At 44.2% G+C, this 17,887-nt stretch overlaps 1 protein-coding gene across 3 annotated transcripts in view; it reads right to left on the bottom strand.

Moving 5' to 3' along the window:
- Nucleotides 1-17,557, bottom strand: part of LOC137563952 (protein FAM193B-like) — a 61,847-nt gene extending 44,290 nt beyond the window's left edge. For all 3 annotated transcript variants that reach the window (XM_068277076.1, XM_068277077.1, XM_068277078.1), the window contains exon 1: nt 17,299-17,557. In XM_068277076.1, coding sequence (XP_068133177.1) covers nt 17,299-17,439 — 141 coding nt within the window. In that variant the 5' untranslated portion in view covers nt 17,440-17,557. The remainder of the gene's footprint in view (nt 1-17,298) is intronic.
- Nucleotides 17,558-17,887: the final 330 nt, after the last annotated feature.

The following is a 17,887-nucleotide window of genomic DNA, read 5'->3' as shown; positions in this document are numbered from 1 at the left end:
TCTAATGTGGTACAGGATAAAATCAGGGTGGAAAAATTAAAATGTAGAATTTAGGAGCTTTCATTTGTACCTGAGATGGTGCAGTATCTATATTTAACTGGGGCTTCCTCCAGCCCCATGATTGCCGTGGGTGGACCGATGTCCACCGCTGAAGTCTCCAGTGAAAAGCTGATAGTTTGGCCAGTCACACTTTTCTGCACATGCACAACAGCAAGACAGGGGAGCATACTTGGCCGGGCATGTGAAGCCCAACTGGCCAAAATTATCGGCGCTTTCTACAGGATAATGGGAGTGGCCGGGGAAGACAGCAAGGGAGCCAATGGTACTGGAGGAAGTCTCATGTAAATATAAATATCAGGGCTGTGGAGTCGGAGTCGTGGAGTCGGTGCACTTTTGGGTGCCTGGAGTCGGAGTCGGGAAAAAATGCACCGACTCCTAATGAATTTAAACTGTAATTAAAATAGAAAACATGATAAAATGTTCTATTTCTCAGATAATAGTCATCATAAATAATTTATACATACAGTAATAGCTGTGCTTAGTCCACAAAAATGAAATCAACCAATCAAAATGAGTTACTTGTGCTGCTTCAATAAAAGCAGTCCCCGTATTTTTAAAGTCAGATATACACATCTGATTGTGACTGTATACATGTTGTGTACACAGGAATCTCATATATATATATGAAATAACATCTATGCAGTAAGTATAAAGCCTGATGTGTAGCCATGCCACTAACAGAGATGGTCAATGAGATGGAAATAATTCTGCGGTGATTCTGATTTATGCAAATGTACGCACTCTGCTCATGAAATCAAATAATTTGATATGTTAAAATTTGGTTTGGTGACTACGAATTAAATGGTACCTGAGAAGGATGAAAAAGAAAAGTTTTATACATACCTGGGGCTTCTTCCAGCCCCCTTCAGGCTAATCAGTCCCTTGCTGTCTACCTCCAACACCTGGATCTTCTGCTATGAATCCTGGTAATTCAGCCAGTCAGCGCAGTCCGGCCGCATGCCGCTTCCACAGCCAGGAGCGTTCTGCACCTGCGCAACAGTGCTGCGCAGGTGTAGTACGCTCCCGGCGGCGGAGTGTGTGCATGCGCACTACGCCAAACTGGCTCAAGTACCTGGACTCATAGCAGAAGATTCAGGTGGCGGAGAAGGACAGCGAGGGACTGATTAGCCTGAAGGGGGCTGGAGGAAGCCCCAGGTATGTATAAAACTTGAATTACATCTGTCTCAGGTTTACTTTGTTACACAGTAGTACTATACTCTACATATGCACTCTCCACAGTGCTTCAGGGAATCCACTGAGAATGTTATGCACATTGAACACAGAGGTGTTGTCTATCACCCATAAACCTGGTTCAGATTGTGCATGAAGAATGTGTAATAGAGGAAGAATCCCCTCATTCTCCTGCAGAGTACCTGCACATCACTCTTACATGTACCCACAGTTACATTGCCTAGGACCCGATAGATGTTCTTTGGTTTGGCCTGTACCTTTTACAAGTACTCTTACCAAGGACTAGTTTTAGTCTATGACTAAAGGGAATAAATATGACTGTCTCCATATCCTTCTCACTTCAGTTGTCTTTTAAAATTCCTAAGCATTGGCAGTTAAGAGACAAATTTCATGTTACATACTTTCAATCAACAAGATTGTAATATGCAAATTAGAGCAGTCGGAGTCGAGGAGTCGGAGTCTGTGGAATCCTAAACTGAGGAGTCGGTGGATTTTTGTACCGACTCCACAGCCCTGATAAATACTGCTGCTATCTGCATCTCAGGTTTTCTTCAAGAAATCAGTTACTTTAACCATTAAGAGCTAGCGGAAATTTTTTTTTAGAAGCCCTGGGCACCTGGCTCCTGGGTCAGGTGCAGCATTGGTCTGCTTTTTAACTCCTCCGGTAGAAACCTACAATATTGTATTGACATATAAAAGCAAACACACAGTCCGCACGCATATCTTCCTACACACACACCAGATGTATGATCTCTTGTGTACACCACAGACACTCCGGATGATCTTACTGTGTACACCACACAGTCTGGATGTATGCTCTTCCTGCGTACATAGCTGGGAACACACGATAAACTTCTTTTGAAAATGAAAGATCAAATAACTGAAGATAATCTTTGTTATATATATATATATATATATATATATATATATATATATATATATATATATATATATATATATATATATATATATATATATAATTTTTAATTTATTTATATATTTTTATTTTCACCATCTTTGGAGGTCTTTTATAAACTGTCTCTCAATCTTTCAGATTCATCCCAGTGGATCAGATCTGCAGACAATGGTTCCTTAAACAAGGTGTGTATGCAGAATTTAATTGTGTTGTAAAAAAGACGGACTACAAAAGCGTCTCAGTTCTTTTGCATGAACTGATTTTTTTTATGTGTACAAAATCTTTAGAACGAGTAGTCTTTTGCTTTGTACACACTGTGCAATTTCCTCTAAAATAGATGGGTTGAAATTTGATAGGTCCGATTGATTTCCCGATCACCTCTATGATCTATGATCGGGGGGGGGGGGGGGGGGGGACGACAAATTGGAAATACTTGATTCAACCAGTCTGACGGGAAAGTGCATGGTGTGTACCATGCATTAACCTTCCTGACAAACCTCTGTGGCACATTGATTCCTCAACTTCAAAATACTTCTCGTGTGTACCTCACAGAGGCACTTGGCATCGTACCAGACCTGTTTTTGTATATGCTCCATCTTATTGCCTGAGGAAGCAGGTCACTACTGTGAAACACGTATTTGACTGGAGTATGTAAATAAATTGTTTTGCTGAAAATTGAAAGGCATTTTCTTGCGTCTGCCCAGAGGTGGTAAGTCCACCACTACCTCCTCATTTTTAAACGTTTTAGATCTTTTTATCCTTCTAGCACCTCTGTATCCATACTACGTTATACACAGCCACCCTCGGTGTAGGGGTGTTACCCCTTTTTTTCCTTGATCTACAGAGGGAGACTTCTTAATCCTGAGTGGGCTCTCTGTGTCCCTCTGTTTCTTTTGCAAGAACCCCATCGATTAACCTACATGCACATGTTATGCATGCCTTCATGTAAGCAAGATGAAATATTAGTTTGGCACCCATCCTTGCAGTGTAGGAGTTGAAAGAATTGCCTTTTGCTCAGCAATAGGGTTGCTCAGTAAGATGAAAGTAATGAGTTGACGCAGGATTTCGTAAATTATGTATGCAGCTCTATGCAGATTGAAACCGTACCAATCAAATTCCACCTTGACTTTAGGCAGTTGTCCATTTATGCCCACAGCTGGCCCAACTCCTCACATCATTTACTACAAGGTCAATTTAAAAGTAAACATTGGGTCCATTATTTATTTAAGTTAATTAAGTTTTCTTAAAGGGAACCTTGACAAAAAAAAAAGTTAAGTTTCACTTACCTGGGGCATCTACCAGCCCCCTGCAGCCATCCTGTGCCCTCGCAGTCACTCACAGCTAGGGATGATCACAGATATTCAAATTATTCAGAGTTGATGTAAATCTATGCAAATTCTTATGCATATATATGCAGCTTGAGGCTGGTTTCCCAGTGGGACGTTAAAGTCTCACGTTACAGCAGCCAGTAACGCAGTCTAACTCACAGCACTGTAAAATCAATTGTGCTGTTCACAGTGCACACGTTGCGTTAGATAGTAACGCAGCACGTTTAAACAAAGTGCTGCATGCTGTACGTTATACTGGGCTAAGCAGCGTTCGACTGCTTGCACATGCTCAGTAATGTTGGAGGAGGAGGTCTCCCCTCCCCCTCCGCAGCCAGCCACATGGCTAATTAATATTCACTGCACTGCAGAGACTTGTGGTAGGACTGTAGTATTGTCCAGATCATGAACGAATCGTTCATTTGATCCGGATCTTTTTTGTGAGTCAAATCATCCGGTTCACCACAATGAAAGATTCGGTTCACAGTGGATATCTGTCTGGAAGAAACCGGAACATACAGAATGTACAGTGCAGGGAAAGTCCTGTCCTGCTAGTCATTTCACCCATTCTGCTTCCCTAGTAAAATGATTCAAATGATTCGGTTCAAAGATCCGGACTTCCTATCACTAACCTGGAGCGGCTGCTTTGAGAGCTGCATAACGCAGCTCAATCTGACGTCCAACTTCAACACCACCATAACGTCCCCTAAAACGCAACATCTTGGTGTGTAAGTAGCCTGAAAATGGACCAATCAATTTAAACCTGGGTTTAAACGGTTTGGTCCGTTTTCAAACTGCATACATTTGCATAAAAATTTGCATAATTTCAGATTTGCATCTCGATCATCCCTACTCACAGCTCCTCTGGTCCCCGCCACCAGCTAGTTTTGTTTTTGCCGACTGGGCAGGCCGCCACGCGTACCTTTGCAGGCATTCCCACTGGTGCAGGAAGCTATCGCGGACATTAACACATTTTTACTCATTGCAGCTTCAACGAGTAAAAAATGTATGCGTTAATGTCCGCGATAGCTTCCTGAACCAGCGGGAATGCCTGCAAAGGTACGGTAAGGTGTGGCAGGCCTCCGAGTTGGCAAAAACGAAACTAGCTGGCGGCAGGGACCCGAAGAGCCGTGAGTGACTGCGAGGGCACAGGATGGCTGGTAGATGCCCCAGGTAAGTGAAACTCACTATATATTTAAGGTTCCCTTCTGTTAACATGAATCGCAAGTGTTAAAAATTAGTGCCATTATCTATCCAATTAAGCCAGTCAAAGTCAAATTCAACCTGATAGCCTGTATAGTAAATAGAAGGCAAAACAGCTGGAAAACAGTGAGAGAAGGTTTCTGATTAAGTTTTAGTGCTGAAAAGTTCAAAAAAGTAATAACTTCTGTGTTTTGAAACTGAATGAAACTAATTTTACATTAGACTGTCATGGCTGCTGTTTTAAAAACTCATCTTAAAGAGGAACTCCAGTGAAAATTATGAACTGTAATAAAAAGTGCTTAATTTTTACAATAATTATGTATAAATGATTTAGTCAGTGTTTGCCCATTGTAAAATCTTTCCTCCCCGATTTACATTCTGACATCACATGGTGACATTTTTACTGCTGGCAGGTGATGTCAGTGGAAGGAGACACTGCTTGCTTTTTTGGAAGTTGTAAACAGCTGTTATTTCCCAGAATGCAACAAGGTTATCAGTCAGGACCTGAGAGCTGTAATGAGCTGACATAACACTGTGGGAGGGGTTTCACCACAAAATCAGCCATACAGAGCCCCCTGAATATCAGTTTGAGAAAAGGAAAAGATTTCTCATGGGAAAGGGGGCATCAGCTACGGATTGGGATGAAGTTCAATTCTTAGTTACGGTTTCTGTTTAAACTTGAAAATAATCATAGGAGACTTGTGTTACTAATGTTCCATTTACTAGTAGTAATACATACACAATGAATTAACTCCTAAGTTTATCTTCACTCCAGGTCAGCTTTAACAGTCCAACCCTTGTATTAGATTACTTTAGCAGGAGGAGATCCATTAGGCCCGGGGCCCACTAGCAGTGGTTTTGAAGCATTTGCGGACCACCAGCAATTGGCAAAAGTGCTATAACATTGGAACCCAATGAGGATTACTCAGCTGCAGCTCCGTAATCGCAAAGTGCTGCCTTAAAAGGACTCCGCTTAAAAATTAAAAAGCTTTTATACAAACCTGGGGTTTCCTCTAGCCCCATACGCTCGGATCGCTCCCACGCTGCCATCCTCCGCTGCCCGCTACACTGTCTAGACACAATTGACGCACATTTCCCAACAGATGGCACAAATTGCGTATCAGTTACAGGAGGGTAAATCCAAAATAAGGGATTTGTAATCCTTGGCCTAAAAAGCAACAAGCCGAAATATACACAACCCATTAGCTTCCTAACCCCATAGCATAAAAAAGTATTTGAGGTATTATAGGTTTTAGAAGAAATATTTAACAGAAGAAATGGGGGGTGGGGGGGGGGGGGGGGGGAAATCACACATGCGCACTATAAAATACAGCTCTAATCCCTGACTGAATATCATTATCACCCTAAAACAGCAAACATTTGAAATCTTCAGAGATTACAGCAATAATAACGTCAAGAATTTGAGTCCGAATGTTATGCTGGGTACACACAATGAGATTTCCCGCTGGATCGATCAATTATTTCATGTTAAGTATGCAAAATCGACAGGCTGTATCGATCGAAAATTTCGGAAATGATCGATCCCGCGGATCGAGCGGGAAATCCCATTGTGTGTACCCAACATTAGGTCAATAAGGTTTCTGATACAGTACTTTACCAGACCTATGCTATACTTGGTAAATTAAAAACCATAGAATGTCAAGAAAAGTTACATAAGGGATACACAATCTGTTCACTACATCATAAATTATACACAAGAAAAAAAAATCTTAACCAAATGTCACAAGAATGCACATATGCTAATTAATCTATTGTGATTAGTCCAAACAAAGGGAACTGTTTATATAGTTGTCCATTGCAGTGGCATACGTACAGTGATGTGAAAAACGATTTGCCCCCTTCCTGATTTCTTATTCTTTTGCATGTTTGTCACACTTAAATGTTTCTGCTCATCAAAAACCGTTAACTATTAATCAAAGGTAGCATAATTGAACACAAAATGCAGTTTTAACCACTTAAGGGCCTAGGGCTTTGAATTTGAATGAATTTTGGCTCCTTTTCTTGTCACTAATAAAGCTTTCTTTTGGTGCTATTTGATTGCTCCTGCGATTTTTACTTCTTATATTCATCAAAAAAGACATGAATTTTGGCAAAAAAATGATTTTTTTAACTTTGTGCTGACATTTTTCAAATAAAGTAAAATTTCTGTATACATGCAGCGCGAAAAATGTGGACAAACATGTTTTTGATAAAAAAAACCCATTCAGTGTATATTTATTGGTTTGGGTAAAAGTTATAGCGTTTACAAACTATGGTGCAAAAAGTGAATTTTCCCAATTTTAAGCATCTATGACTTTTCTGACCACCTGACATGTTTCATGAGGGGCTAGAATTCCAGGATAGTATAAATACCCCCCAAATGACCCCATTTTGGAAAGAAGACATCCCAAAGTATTCACTGAGAGGCATAGTGAGTTCATAGAAGATATTACTTTTTGTCACAAGTAAGCGGAAAATGACAGTTTGTGACAAAAAAGAAAAAGTTTCCATTTCTTTTAACTTGCGACAAAAAAAATGAAATCTGCCACGGACTCACCATGCCCCTCTCTGAATACCTTGAAGTGTCTACTTTCCAAAATGGGGTCATTTGTGGGGTGTGTTTACTGTCCTCGCATTTTGGGGGGTGCTAATTTGTAAGCACCCATGTAAAGCCTAAAGGTGCTCATTGGACTTTGGTCCCCTTAGCGCAGTTAGGCTGCAAAAAAGTGCCACACATGTGGTATTGCCATACTCAGGAGAAGTAGTATAATGTGTTTTGGGGTGTATTTTTACACATACCCATGCTGGGTGGGAGAAATATCTCTGTAAATGACAATTTTTTAATTTTTTTTTTACACACAATTGTCCATTTACAGAGATCTTTCTCCCACTCAGCATGGGTATGTGTAAAAATACACCCCAAAACACATTATACTACTTCTCCTGAGTACGGCAATACCACATGTGTGGCACTTTTTTGCACCCTAACTGCGCTAAGGGGCCCAAAGTCCAATGAGTACCTTTAGGATTTCACAGGTCATTTTGAGAAATTTCGTTTCAAGACTACTCCTCACGGTTTAGGGCCCCTAAAATGCCAGGGCAGTATAGGAACCCCACAAGTAACCCCATTTTAGAAAGAAGACACCCCAAGGTATTCCGTTAGGTGTATGGCGAGTTCATAGAAGATTTTATTTTTTTGTCACAAGTTAGCGGAAAATGACACTTTGTGAAAAAAACTAATAAAAATCAATTTCCGCTAACTTGTGACAAAAAATAAAATCTATGAACTCACCGTACTACTAACAGAATACCTTGGGGTGTCTTCTTTCTAAAATGGAGTCATTTGTGGGGTTCCTATACTGTCCTGGCATTTTAGGGGCCCTAAACCGTGAGGAGTAGTCTTGAAACAAAATTTCTCAAAATGACCTGTGAAATCCTAAAGGTACTCATTGGACTTTGGGTCCCTTAGCGCAGTTAAGGTGCAAAAAAGTGCCACACGTGGTATCACCGTACTCGGGAGAAGTAGTACAATGTGTTTTGGGGTGTATTTTTACACATACTCATGCTGGGTGGGAGAAATAACTCTGTAAATGGACAATTGTGTGTAAAAAAAAAATCAAAAGATTGTCATTTACAGAGGTATTTCTCCCACCCAGCATGGGTATGTGTAAAAATACACCCCAAAACACATTATACTACTTCTCCCGAGTACGATAGCGATACCACATGATTGGCACTGTTTTGCAGCCTAACTGCGCTAAGGGGCCCAAAGTCCAATGAGTACCTTTAGGATTTCACAGGTCATTTTTGTTTCAAAACTACTCCTCACGGTTTAGGGCCCCTAAAATGCCAGGGCAGTATAGGAACCCCACTAATGACCCCATTTTAGAAAGAAGACACCCCAAGGTATTCCGTTAGGAGTATGGTGAGTTCATAGAAGTTTTTATTTTTTTGTCACAAGTTAGCGGAAATTGATTTTAATTGTTTTTTTCACAAAGTGTCATTTTCCGCTAACTTGTGACAAAAAATAAAATCTTCTATGAACTCACCATACTCCTAACGGAATACCTTGGGGTGTCTTCTTTCTAGAATGGGGTCATTTGTGGGGTTCCTATACTGCCCTGGCATTTTAGGGGCCCTAAACCGTGAGGAGTAGTCTTGAAACAAAAATGACCTGTGAAATCCTAAAGGTACTCATTGGACTTTGGGCCCCTTAGCGCAGTTAGGCTGCAAAACAGTGCCAATCATGTGGTATCGCTATCGTACTCGGGAGAAGTAGTATAATGTGTTTTGGGGTGTATTTTTACACATACCCATGCTGGGTGGGAGAAATACCTCTAAATGACAATCTTGATTTTTTTTACACACAATTGTCCATTTACAGAGAGCTTTCTCCCACCCAGCATGGGTATGTGTAAAAATACACCCCAAAACACATTATACTACTTCTCCTGAGTACGGCGATACCACGTGTGACACTTTTTTGCAGCCTAGGTGCGCTAAGGGGCCCAACGTCCTAACCACAGGTCATTTTGAGGCATTTGTTTTCTTCTATGAACTCGTCATACACCTAACAGAATACATTGGGGTGTCTTTTTTCTAAAATGGGGTCAGTTTCTGGGGTTCCTATACCGCCCTGGCATTTTACGGGCCCAAAACCGTGAGTAGTCCAAATGTCTCAAAATGACTGTTCAGGGGTATAAGCATCTGCAAATTTTGATGACAGGTGGTCTATGAGGGGGCGAATTTTGTGGAACCGGTCATATGCAGGGTGGCCTTTTAGATGACAGGTTGTATTGGACCTGATCTGATGGATAGGAGTGCTAGGGGGGTGACAGGAGGTGATTGATGGGTGTCTCAGGGGGTGGTTAGAGGGGAAAATAGATACAATCAATGCACTGGGGAGGTGATCAGAAGGGGGTCTGAGGGGGATCTGAGGGTTTGGCCGAGTGATCAGGAGCCTACACGGGGCAAATTAGGGCCTGATCTGATGGGTAGGTGTGCTAGGGGGTGACAGGAGGTGATTGATGGGTGTCTCAAGGTGTGATTAGAGCGGGGAATAGATGCAAGCAATGCACTGGCGAGGTGATCAGGGCTGGGGCCTGAGGGCATTTTGAGGGTGTGGGCGGGTGATTGAGTGCCCTAGGGACAGATAGGGGTCTAATCTGATAGGTAGCAGTGACAGGGGGTGATTGATGGGTAATTAGTGGGTGTTTAGGGTAGAGAACAGATATAAACCCTGCCCTTGGGAGGGGATCTGCGGGTGAACTATTGGTGTGGGTGGGTGATCAGATTCCCCACAAGGGGCAGGTTAGGGGCTGATTGATGAGTGGCAGTGACAGGGGGTGATTGACGGGTGGCAGTGACAGGGGGTGATTGATGGGTGATTGACAGGTGATCAGTGGGTTATTACAGGGAAGGACAGATGTAAATAATGCCCTGGCGAATTGATAAGGGGGGGGTCTGAGGGCAATCTGAGCGTGTAGGCGGGTGATTGGGTGCCCGCAAGGGGCAGATTAGGGTCTGATCTGATGGGTAACAGTGACAGGTGGTGATAGGGGGTGATTGATGGGTGATTGATGGGTAATTAGTGGGTGTTTAGAGGAGAGAATAGATGTAAACACTGCGTTTGGGTGGTGATCTGATGTCGGATCTGCGGGCGATTTATTGGTGTGGGTGATCAGATTGCCCGCAAGGGGCAGGTTATGGGGCTGATTGATGGGTGGCAGTGACAGGGGGTGATTGATGGGTGATTGACAGGTGATCAGGGGTGATAGATGCATACAGTACACGGGGGGGTCTGGGGAGAATCTGAGGGGTGGGGGGGTGATCAGGAGGGGGCAGTGGGCAGGGGGGGGGGGGGGGAGATAAAAAAAAATTAGCGTTGACAGATAGTGACAGGGAGTGATGGGTGATTAGGGGGGTGATTGGGTGCAAACAGGGGTCTGGGGGGTGGGCGGGGGCGGCGGAGGATCGCGTCACGGATGACGCGATTGCTCCGCCCATGCCCCTACAAGGACCGCCGCCTTTGGGCATGAGCTGGTCCTTGCGGGGTCCACTTCCCGGCCGCCTCTGTGCGTTAGGCGGTCGGGAAGTGGTTAAATGATGGTTTTTATTATTTAGTGAGAAAAATAAACTCCAAATCTACATGGCCCTGTGTGAAAAAGTGATTGCCCCCCTTGTTAAAAAATAACTTAACTGTGGTTTATCACACCTGAGTTCAATTTCTGTAGTCACCCCCAGGCCTGATTACTGCCACACCTGTTTCAATCAAGAAATCACTTAAATAGGAGCAATCTGACACAGAGAAGTAGACCAAAAGCACCTCAAAAGCTAGACATCATGCCAAGATCCAAAGAAATTCAGGAACAAATGAGAACAAAAGTAATTGAGATCTATCAGTCTGGTAAAGGTTATAAAGCTATTTCTAAAGCTTTGGGACTCCAGCGAACCACAGTGAGAGCCATTATCCACAAATGGCAAAAACATGGAACAGTGATGAACCTTCCCAGGAGTGGCCGGCCGACCAAAATTACCCCAAAAGCGCAGAGAAAACTCATCCGAGAGGCCACAAAAGACCCCAGGACAACATCTAAAGAACTGCAGGCCTCACTTGCCTCAATTAAGGTCAGTGTTCACGACTCCACCATGAGAAAGAGACTGGGCAAAAACGGCCTGCATGGCAGATATCCAAGGCGCAAACCACTTTTAAGCAAAAAGAACATTAAGGCTCGTCTCAATTTTGCTAAAAAAAAACCCCATCTCAATGATTGCCAAGACTTTTGGGAAAATACCGTGTGGACTGACGAGACAAAAGTTGAACTTTTTGGAAGGTGCGTGTCCCGTTACATCTGGCGTAGAAGTAACAGCATTTCAGCAAAAGAACATCATACCAACAGTAAAATATGGTGGTGGTAGTGTGATGGTCTGGGGTTGTTTTGCTGCCTCAGGATCTGGAAGGCTTGCTGTGATAGATGGAACCATGAATTCTACTGTCCCGCCATCTGTTCGTCAACTCAAGCTGAAGCGAACTTGGGTGCTGCAGCAGGACAATGACCCAAAACACACCAGCAAATCCACCTCTGAATGGCTGAAGAAAAACAAAATGAAGACTTTGGAGTGGCCTAGTCAAAGTCCTAACCTGAATCCTATTGAGATGATGTGGCATGAAAAAAGGCGGTTCATGCTAGAAAACCCTTAAATAAAGCTGAATTACAACAATTCTGCAAAGATGAGTGGGCCAAAATTTCTCCAGAGCGCTGTGAAAGACTCGTTGCAAGTTATAACAAACGCTTGATTGCAGTTATTGCTGCTAAGGGTGGCCCAGCCAGTTATTAGGTTCAGGGGGCAATTTCTTTTTCACACAGGACCATGTAGGTTTTGAGTTTTTTTCTCACTAAATAATAAAAACCCTCATTTAAAACTGCATTTTGTGTTCAATTATGTTATCTTTGACTAATAGTTAACGGTTTTTGATGAACAGAAACATTTATGTGTGACAAACATGCAAAAGAATAAGAAATCAGGAAGGGGGCAAATGTGGACAACGAGGCAGGGCGGCAGTTCTACAGGTTGTGAATGAATCAGTGTATGGCAGCCTTTAGTATGCCGCTGGTGAGCTGGGCACAGGGTGAGCCGAAATGACTGCTCACCCTGCTGCTGCTGTAATTCCCAGCGGCATTAAATACTATTGCCCCTCTGAGTCATAGCAACTTGGAGGGAGAAGTAATTCTGGGTCCAGCGATCACCGGAATGCCCGATTTACCATCGGGCGTGATGCGTACTACAGAACTAGTGCGATAGAGGCGCGCCCTACTTACAAATCACTCTAGTTACATTTCAGAGATACAAAGTTGTCTTCATGTGCAAAATATACAATACTGTTTATTACATATTTTGTTAAATGTTACAGTACAGAGCTGCGCAGATGTGACATGACGCAGCTATTGGCTGTCGCTCAGCCATATTGATCCGCCTGTAGTATCGCTGGCCATGCTGTACACATGCCTGATTATTGGCAGAGGTTACTGGTGGCTCAGCTGACTTTAATCTAGCATGTTTATGGGCCTTAATGGTCTTGAAGCTCATTCCAGCAATGTGCAGGTCTACAATTTTGTGCCATACACGCTTCAATAGCTCTTTGTTTTTGCCCATGGTGTTGGAGAGGTTGAAATGGAAGGAACTGATTCTATGGACAGGTGCTTCTAGGTCCCATTCACACTTGAAAAAGGCAAACCACTAACGCTAGTGTTTTGCGCGGGTGATTATCGCAGTATAATTATTGTACAAATCCACATTTGATGAGAGATCGCGATTAGCGATTCTATAGCATGCTAATCGCGATTGCTCCTGAATCGCTCAAAATGCTGCATGTAACGCGTTTGTGATTGCCACTAATTGTGAAACACCCGCGATCGGCGGCAATCGCAGCAGTGAGATCACTGCCATAGTTACTTTTGCACTAGCGCTTTAGCGGCAAACGGCAGCTAATCGCCAAGTGTGAATGGGCCCTTATACACATGAGTTATGATCAGAAGCATTTGTAATTTATTGCAACGTGTGCCACACGTGCACATGGCCAATCTGTGGGAGCCAGAAGTATGAGCTGTAATGCATCAAAATACTTCACTCAATGACATGGAATTGGAGGGAGGGACACACCCAAAATCACAATGGCATGCCAGTGCAATTGAGTTTGCAATTTTTGGTGTGAAAAGGTACATCACCAGTAGCCCTCCTCCTCCCCCTCCAACAATGGAGGTAAACAACTCCTTGAAAAAAGGGGATTACAGTAAATCACCAGTAGAACAAATATTTGCTCTTCTCCATAAGAATGAATAGGACCAAATGTAAATTATGCACAGGACCAAATGTAAGTTTAACACAGGTTGTGCTTCACCAGCAATCACATTTTATGTCACACTTTAATGCTGGGAACACACTATGCAAATTCCCGACCGAACCGTGGGAATTGTGCAATTATTTCCGACATGTCCGATCAGTTTTCGATCGAGTTTGCAAAGTTATTGGAACAAAAACTACATTTGCCTTCTTGAAAAATAAGGATTTTGCAAAGATTCAGCTCCCAAGATACATCACTGCTGAATATGCAAATCCTGCATTTCTGCCCCTAAAAGGACCATATCCAGAAATGCTGGTGTATAGTGGGCCTATAATTTATGAGCTATAGGCTCACTGTACATCAGCATTTCTGTCCCTTGCCAAATAGGTTCAGAGGGTCCCAAGTGTCGGAACGGCGAGTTTGAGGGAGAAGGGGGAAGTTGCCTTTCCCATTGGGATTTCGCATTGGTTAAGGGCTCTAACCAATGAGATCCTTCTTGCCAAGAATTATCTTTGGACAAAAAGGAATGGGCGAAAGTTTGAGGCTAGGTTTACAGCGGTCAGTTGCATAACACGTGCTATAATAACTGAACTGCAATAGAGACTGGACATAGACATCAACTCCCCTCGCGGTAATCCCGAGCTGAGTGTTAGGAGCTAGAAGCAGCAAGCCTGATCTCAGCTCGGGCTGGCTGAAAACGCGGCTCCCATTGATTTCCTGGGTCCAGCGCACGATCAGCGTGATCCAGGCTTCTCTCCCCGGCCACCAGGATCCCCTTAACCTCATTCTTGCTCCAGGATCCCAGTGGCCAATCAGGATGGCAGAGTGGCGTGACAAGTGGACGTGAACTTTTGCACAGGGCAGACGGAAAACAGAAATGTGTCCTGCATGTATATAGTTTAGCCCGCCTAAACCCCCATCTGGACCCCTCGATCTGCTGCACAGGACAGAAGGTAAACAGAGAAATGCTGCCTGCATGCCTGTCAAGAGTTTAGGCCTGTCTAATTCCTCCTCATTTGGCTCTAATCACAAGTTGTAATTTGATCTCTCCCCTTTGTCACCTGACTGCCATGGCAGATAAGCTCATTTGAAAGCACAGGATGTTAATATAGCCATTTCATTCCCAACTGCTTCTGCCTCACTGTTACAGATTTTTGCCTGAATTTTGGCTACTCTGTCTGCAGCCTGCACCGACCTCTGCCCGGATTTTGCCAACTCTCTGCCTGCCGCCTGCACTGACCTCTGCCTGGGTTTTGACTACTCAGCCTGCCGCCTAAGACTGATAGTAAAGGGAATAAAGTCCAAAAGAAATCACGCTTCTACTGCCCCGATTGTGATATCGCCCTCTGTACCATTCCGTTTCAAAAATATACCACACGCAGGTGTATTAGGTACTGTATATATGTACATACTGTATAGTCTGGTGCCTTTTTGTACAGTTTCACTATTTAAAGGGATACTGTAGGGGGGGGGGGGGTCAGGGGAAAATGAGTTGAACTTACCCTGGGCTTCTAATGGTCCCCCGCAGACATCCTGATGTCACCAGGAGTGTATTGCGCAGGCCCAGTATGGTCTGTGTCTACGCAGAACGCTCCTGGTGACATCAGTGGGAGCGAGGACATGGCAACGCAGGCGCAGTGGTTTTCAGACTTTAAAGTCTGAAATTCTAGAAGTGAACCGGAGGCGGGGCCGGAGCATCGGTGAGTGGCTGTGCGGGCACAGGATGTCTGCGGGGGACCATTAGAAGCCCCGGGTAAGTTCAACTCATTTTCCCCCGACCCCCTACAGTATCCCTTTAAGGTCATTTATAAATGTAATTATTTTAACATTTTTTAAATAAATATATTTGTATCCAATCAGGCCATACCCCTTCCATCGTTTATTTCAAAGGGTTTCTTTCTATTTCAACAATTGTGTTCCAGACTTCTTTATACACAGGAGGTTTACCAGGCCTTTATTCTGATATATTTTGGCGAGTTAAAGGAGTTGTCAGGGGAAATAAAGCAAAATGAATGGTACTTACCGTGGGCTTCCTCCAGCCCCCAGGACCTCCCTCGTCGCAGCTCTGCCCGAAGCAGTTTGCCGGAGCTCCGACCCGGTCCCCGGCGATTACGTCAGAGCGACCTGGAGGTCGCTCTGTACTGCGCCATCGGCGCTGTCAATCAACGCCACGTGGGCCGGAGCGGACTGCGCAGGCGCAGTAGTTCTGCGCTAATAGCGCAGGACGCTATTGCGGGAGGGAACACGAAGAAAGCTACTCGTTGCCCATGGTTTGCAGGCGCAGTTGCCATCGATTTAGAAGTCGACGGTGCAGTGATACTGAAAGTAGCTGGCAGCTGGAGAAGCGTGGCGGACTGGCGCAGACAGGAAGGCTGCAAGGGGCTGGCAGATGCTCCAGATAAGTGAAACACTATTTTTATTTCAGGTGCTTTAACCAGCCAGAATACCTGCTTACAGATTGTGCAAAAGTATCAATTCTGAGAAATCGTTTTTTTCCACCTAAAAAAAGCCCCAAACAAACCAGGCCTATGGGGTCGGAGGTTTTATAACCTGAGGAGTCTCAGTCAGATGATTTTTGTACAGAATCCACAGCCCTGGTAAGTATTAGACTAAATAGAGTCAGAGCCATTTTGGGTACCCGGAGTCAAAGGTTTCCTAAACTGAGGAGTCTGATTCGGAAGATTCTTGTACAGACTCCACAGCCCTGAAAAAAACTGATTGACAATAAAAACTACCCCTCAAGTTTGAAAAAAAAAAAAAAAAAAAAAAAAAAAAAAAAAAAAAAAAAAAAACTTTCTACACAGGGCTATGCTTGCTTTACACATTACGGCCTCATCTCCACCTGTGTTTCTGATTGCGTTTTCAGCAACGCACAGTGATGCAATTTGCAAGGACATCAGCAATAGCAGTGACTTTTCCACCCATGCTTGGCGATTCAGTGTGGAACCGCAACACATGGTTGCATCATGTGCAAACGTGTCTGATTCAATTTATTATAACAAGTTATGATCAGATCTGAGAGAACTCATGGAGCAGTATGAGATCAGTTTAGTCAGGTGATAGATATGCAAGTCTCTGATTTGCTAGTCATGATCATGCGCTAAAGACAGATGTGATCACAGCAAATCAGCGCTTTCAATTCTATCAGCTACCAAACAAATCACATGCTTCTCCATGAATTCTCCTGTCACTAAATGACAAATGGAATCACTATTGCATCCCAGAGAATCGCTTAACACCTCAGGTGCCATGCATTGGGACGACAACCTGAGTTGCAGGCAGCATTAAAGTGGAGACGAGGCTGTACAAGCTGAACACTATTTCCATCTCTGGGAGGGTGTGCAGCAGGGTTATGCAAGGACTTATGTACAATGAACAATCATAAAAAGGTAGAGAGGTACTTAGATGCTGTGGAGCTTATCCCCTCCAGAAAAGGTATGCAGTGAAGACTGTAGGACAGGAAGAGTGGCAGGAGGATGCAGCTGCAAAGGTGATGGTGGGTAGGTGAGTTTCCCCATCTAGAGTGGTACAGGTAACCAGCAAGCTCATGGTGAACCAGAACTCAGAGTGGTACAGGAGGCAGTTCTCACACATAAGGGGCTGTGTATGGGGAAGGACAGTACCAGTCTATGTGCAGAGAGGAGAGGTGGACGCCTGCCTCCTGGACAGGTGTGCAATGAGACATGACAGACCGGGGAGAAGGGCTACATACCCCCGTCTACTATAGCGGATGACAGACACCTAGGGGGTGTGGCACATACCTGTCCTTTCCCCACATCTTCCAGCCTCTCTCTGGCATCTGTCTCTGCTCCATCAGAAGTAGGAGAGCCCTTTCCCGGCCTCTGCTGGCCCACTACACGTTCCCTGCGGGTGTTTGCCTGCTTGTTCCTCCTCCTGGTCATTGCTTGATCGTCTGCACTATTCCTTCAATTCAACCAGCTGGCCCCGACACCGCAAATATCCCCCCCAAAGTCGACAGCCCAGTCCTGGACGCTTTGGACAGGACAACAGCCAATATGGCGGCCTGCTGGAGACAATTGCCACGCCCCTTGCCAACAGGGTAAAGGTTACAGTGCAGCGGGCATCTAGTGTGAACCCGAGGCTTCGAACGCCATATTACCTGCTGGCAATTTCCTAGAACGCATTGCAGAGACCGGCATAAAATAGCGGCGCCATGTTTACTCAGGGCAAATGCAGCGAAGCTATACCATCGGACAAATGGCTAATCTGAATGCCTTTTAAAAGATGAGGAGGAGCGACAGAAGGCTGTGGCAAACCCCTGTGGGGTGGGCTGGTTTCACCAAGCGCGCCGGGCAAGACGTGAACTGCTAAGTTAGAGCTCAGCCAGAC

The sequence above is a fragment of the Hyperolius riggenbachi genome, chromosome 3 (genome assembly GCF_040937935.1).
Source record: "Hyperolius riggenbachi isolate aHypRig1 chromosome 3, aHypRig1.pri, whole genome shotgun sequence".
NCBI lineage: Eukaryota > Metazoa > Chordata > Amphibia > Anura > Hyperoliidae > Hyperolius > Hyperolius riggenbachi.
The sequence above is the reverse complement of the archived record's forward strand: the minus strand, read 5'-3'. Positions and strand labels throughout refer to the sequence as shown.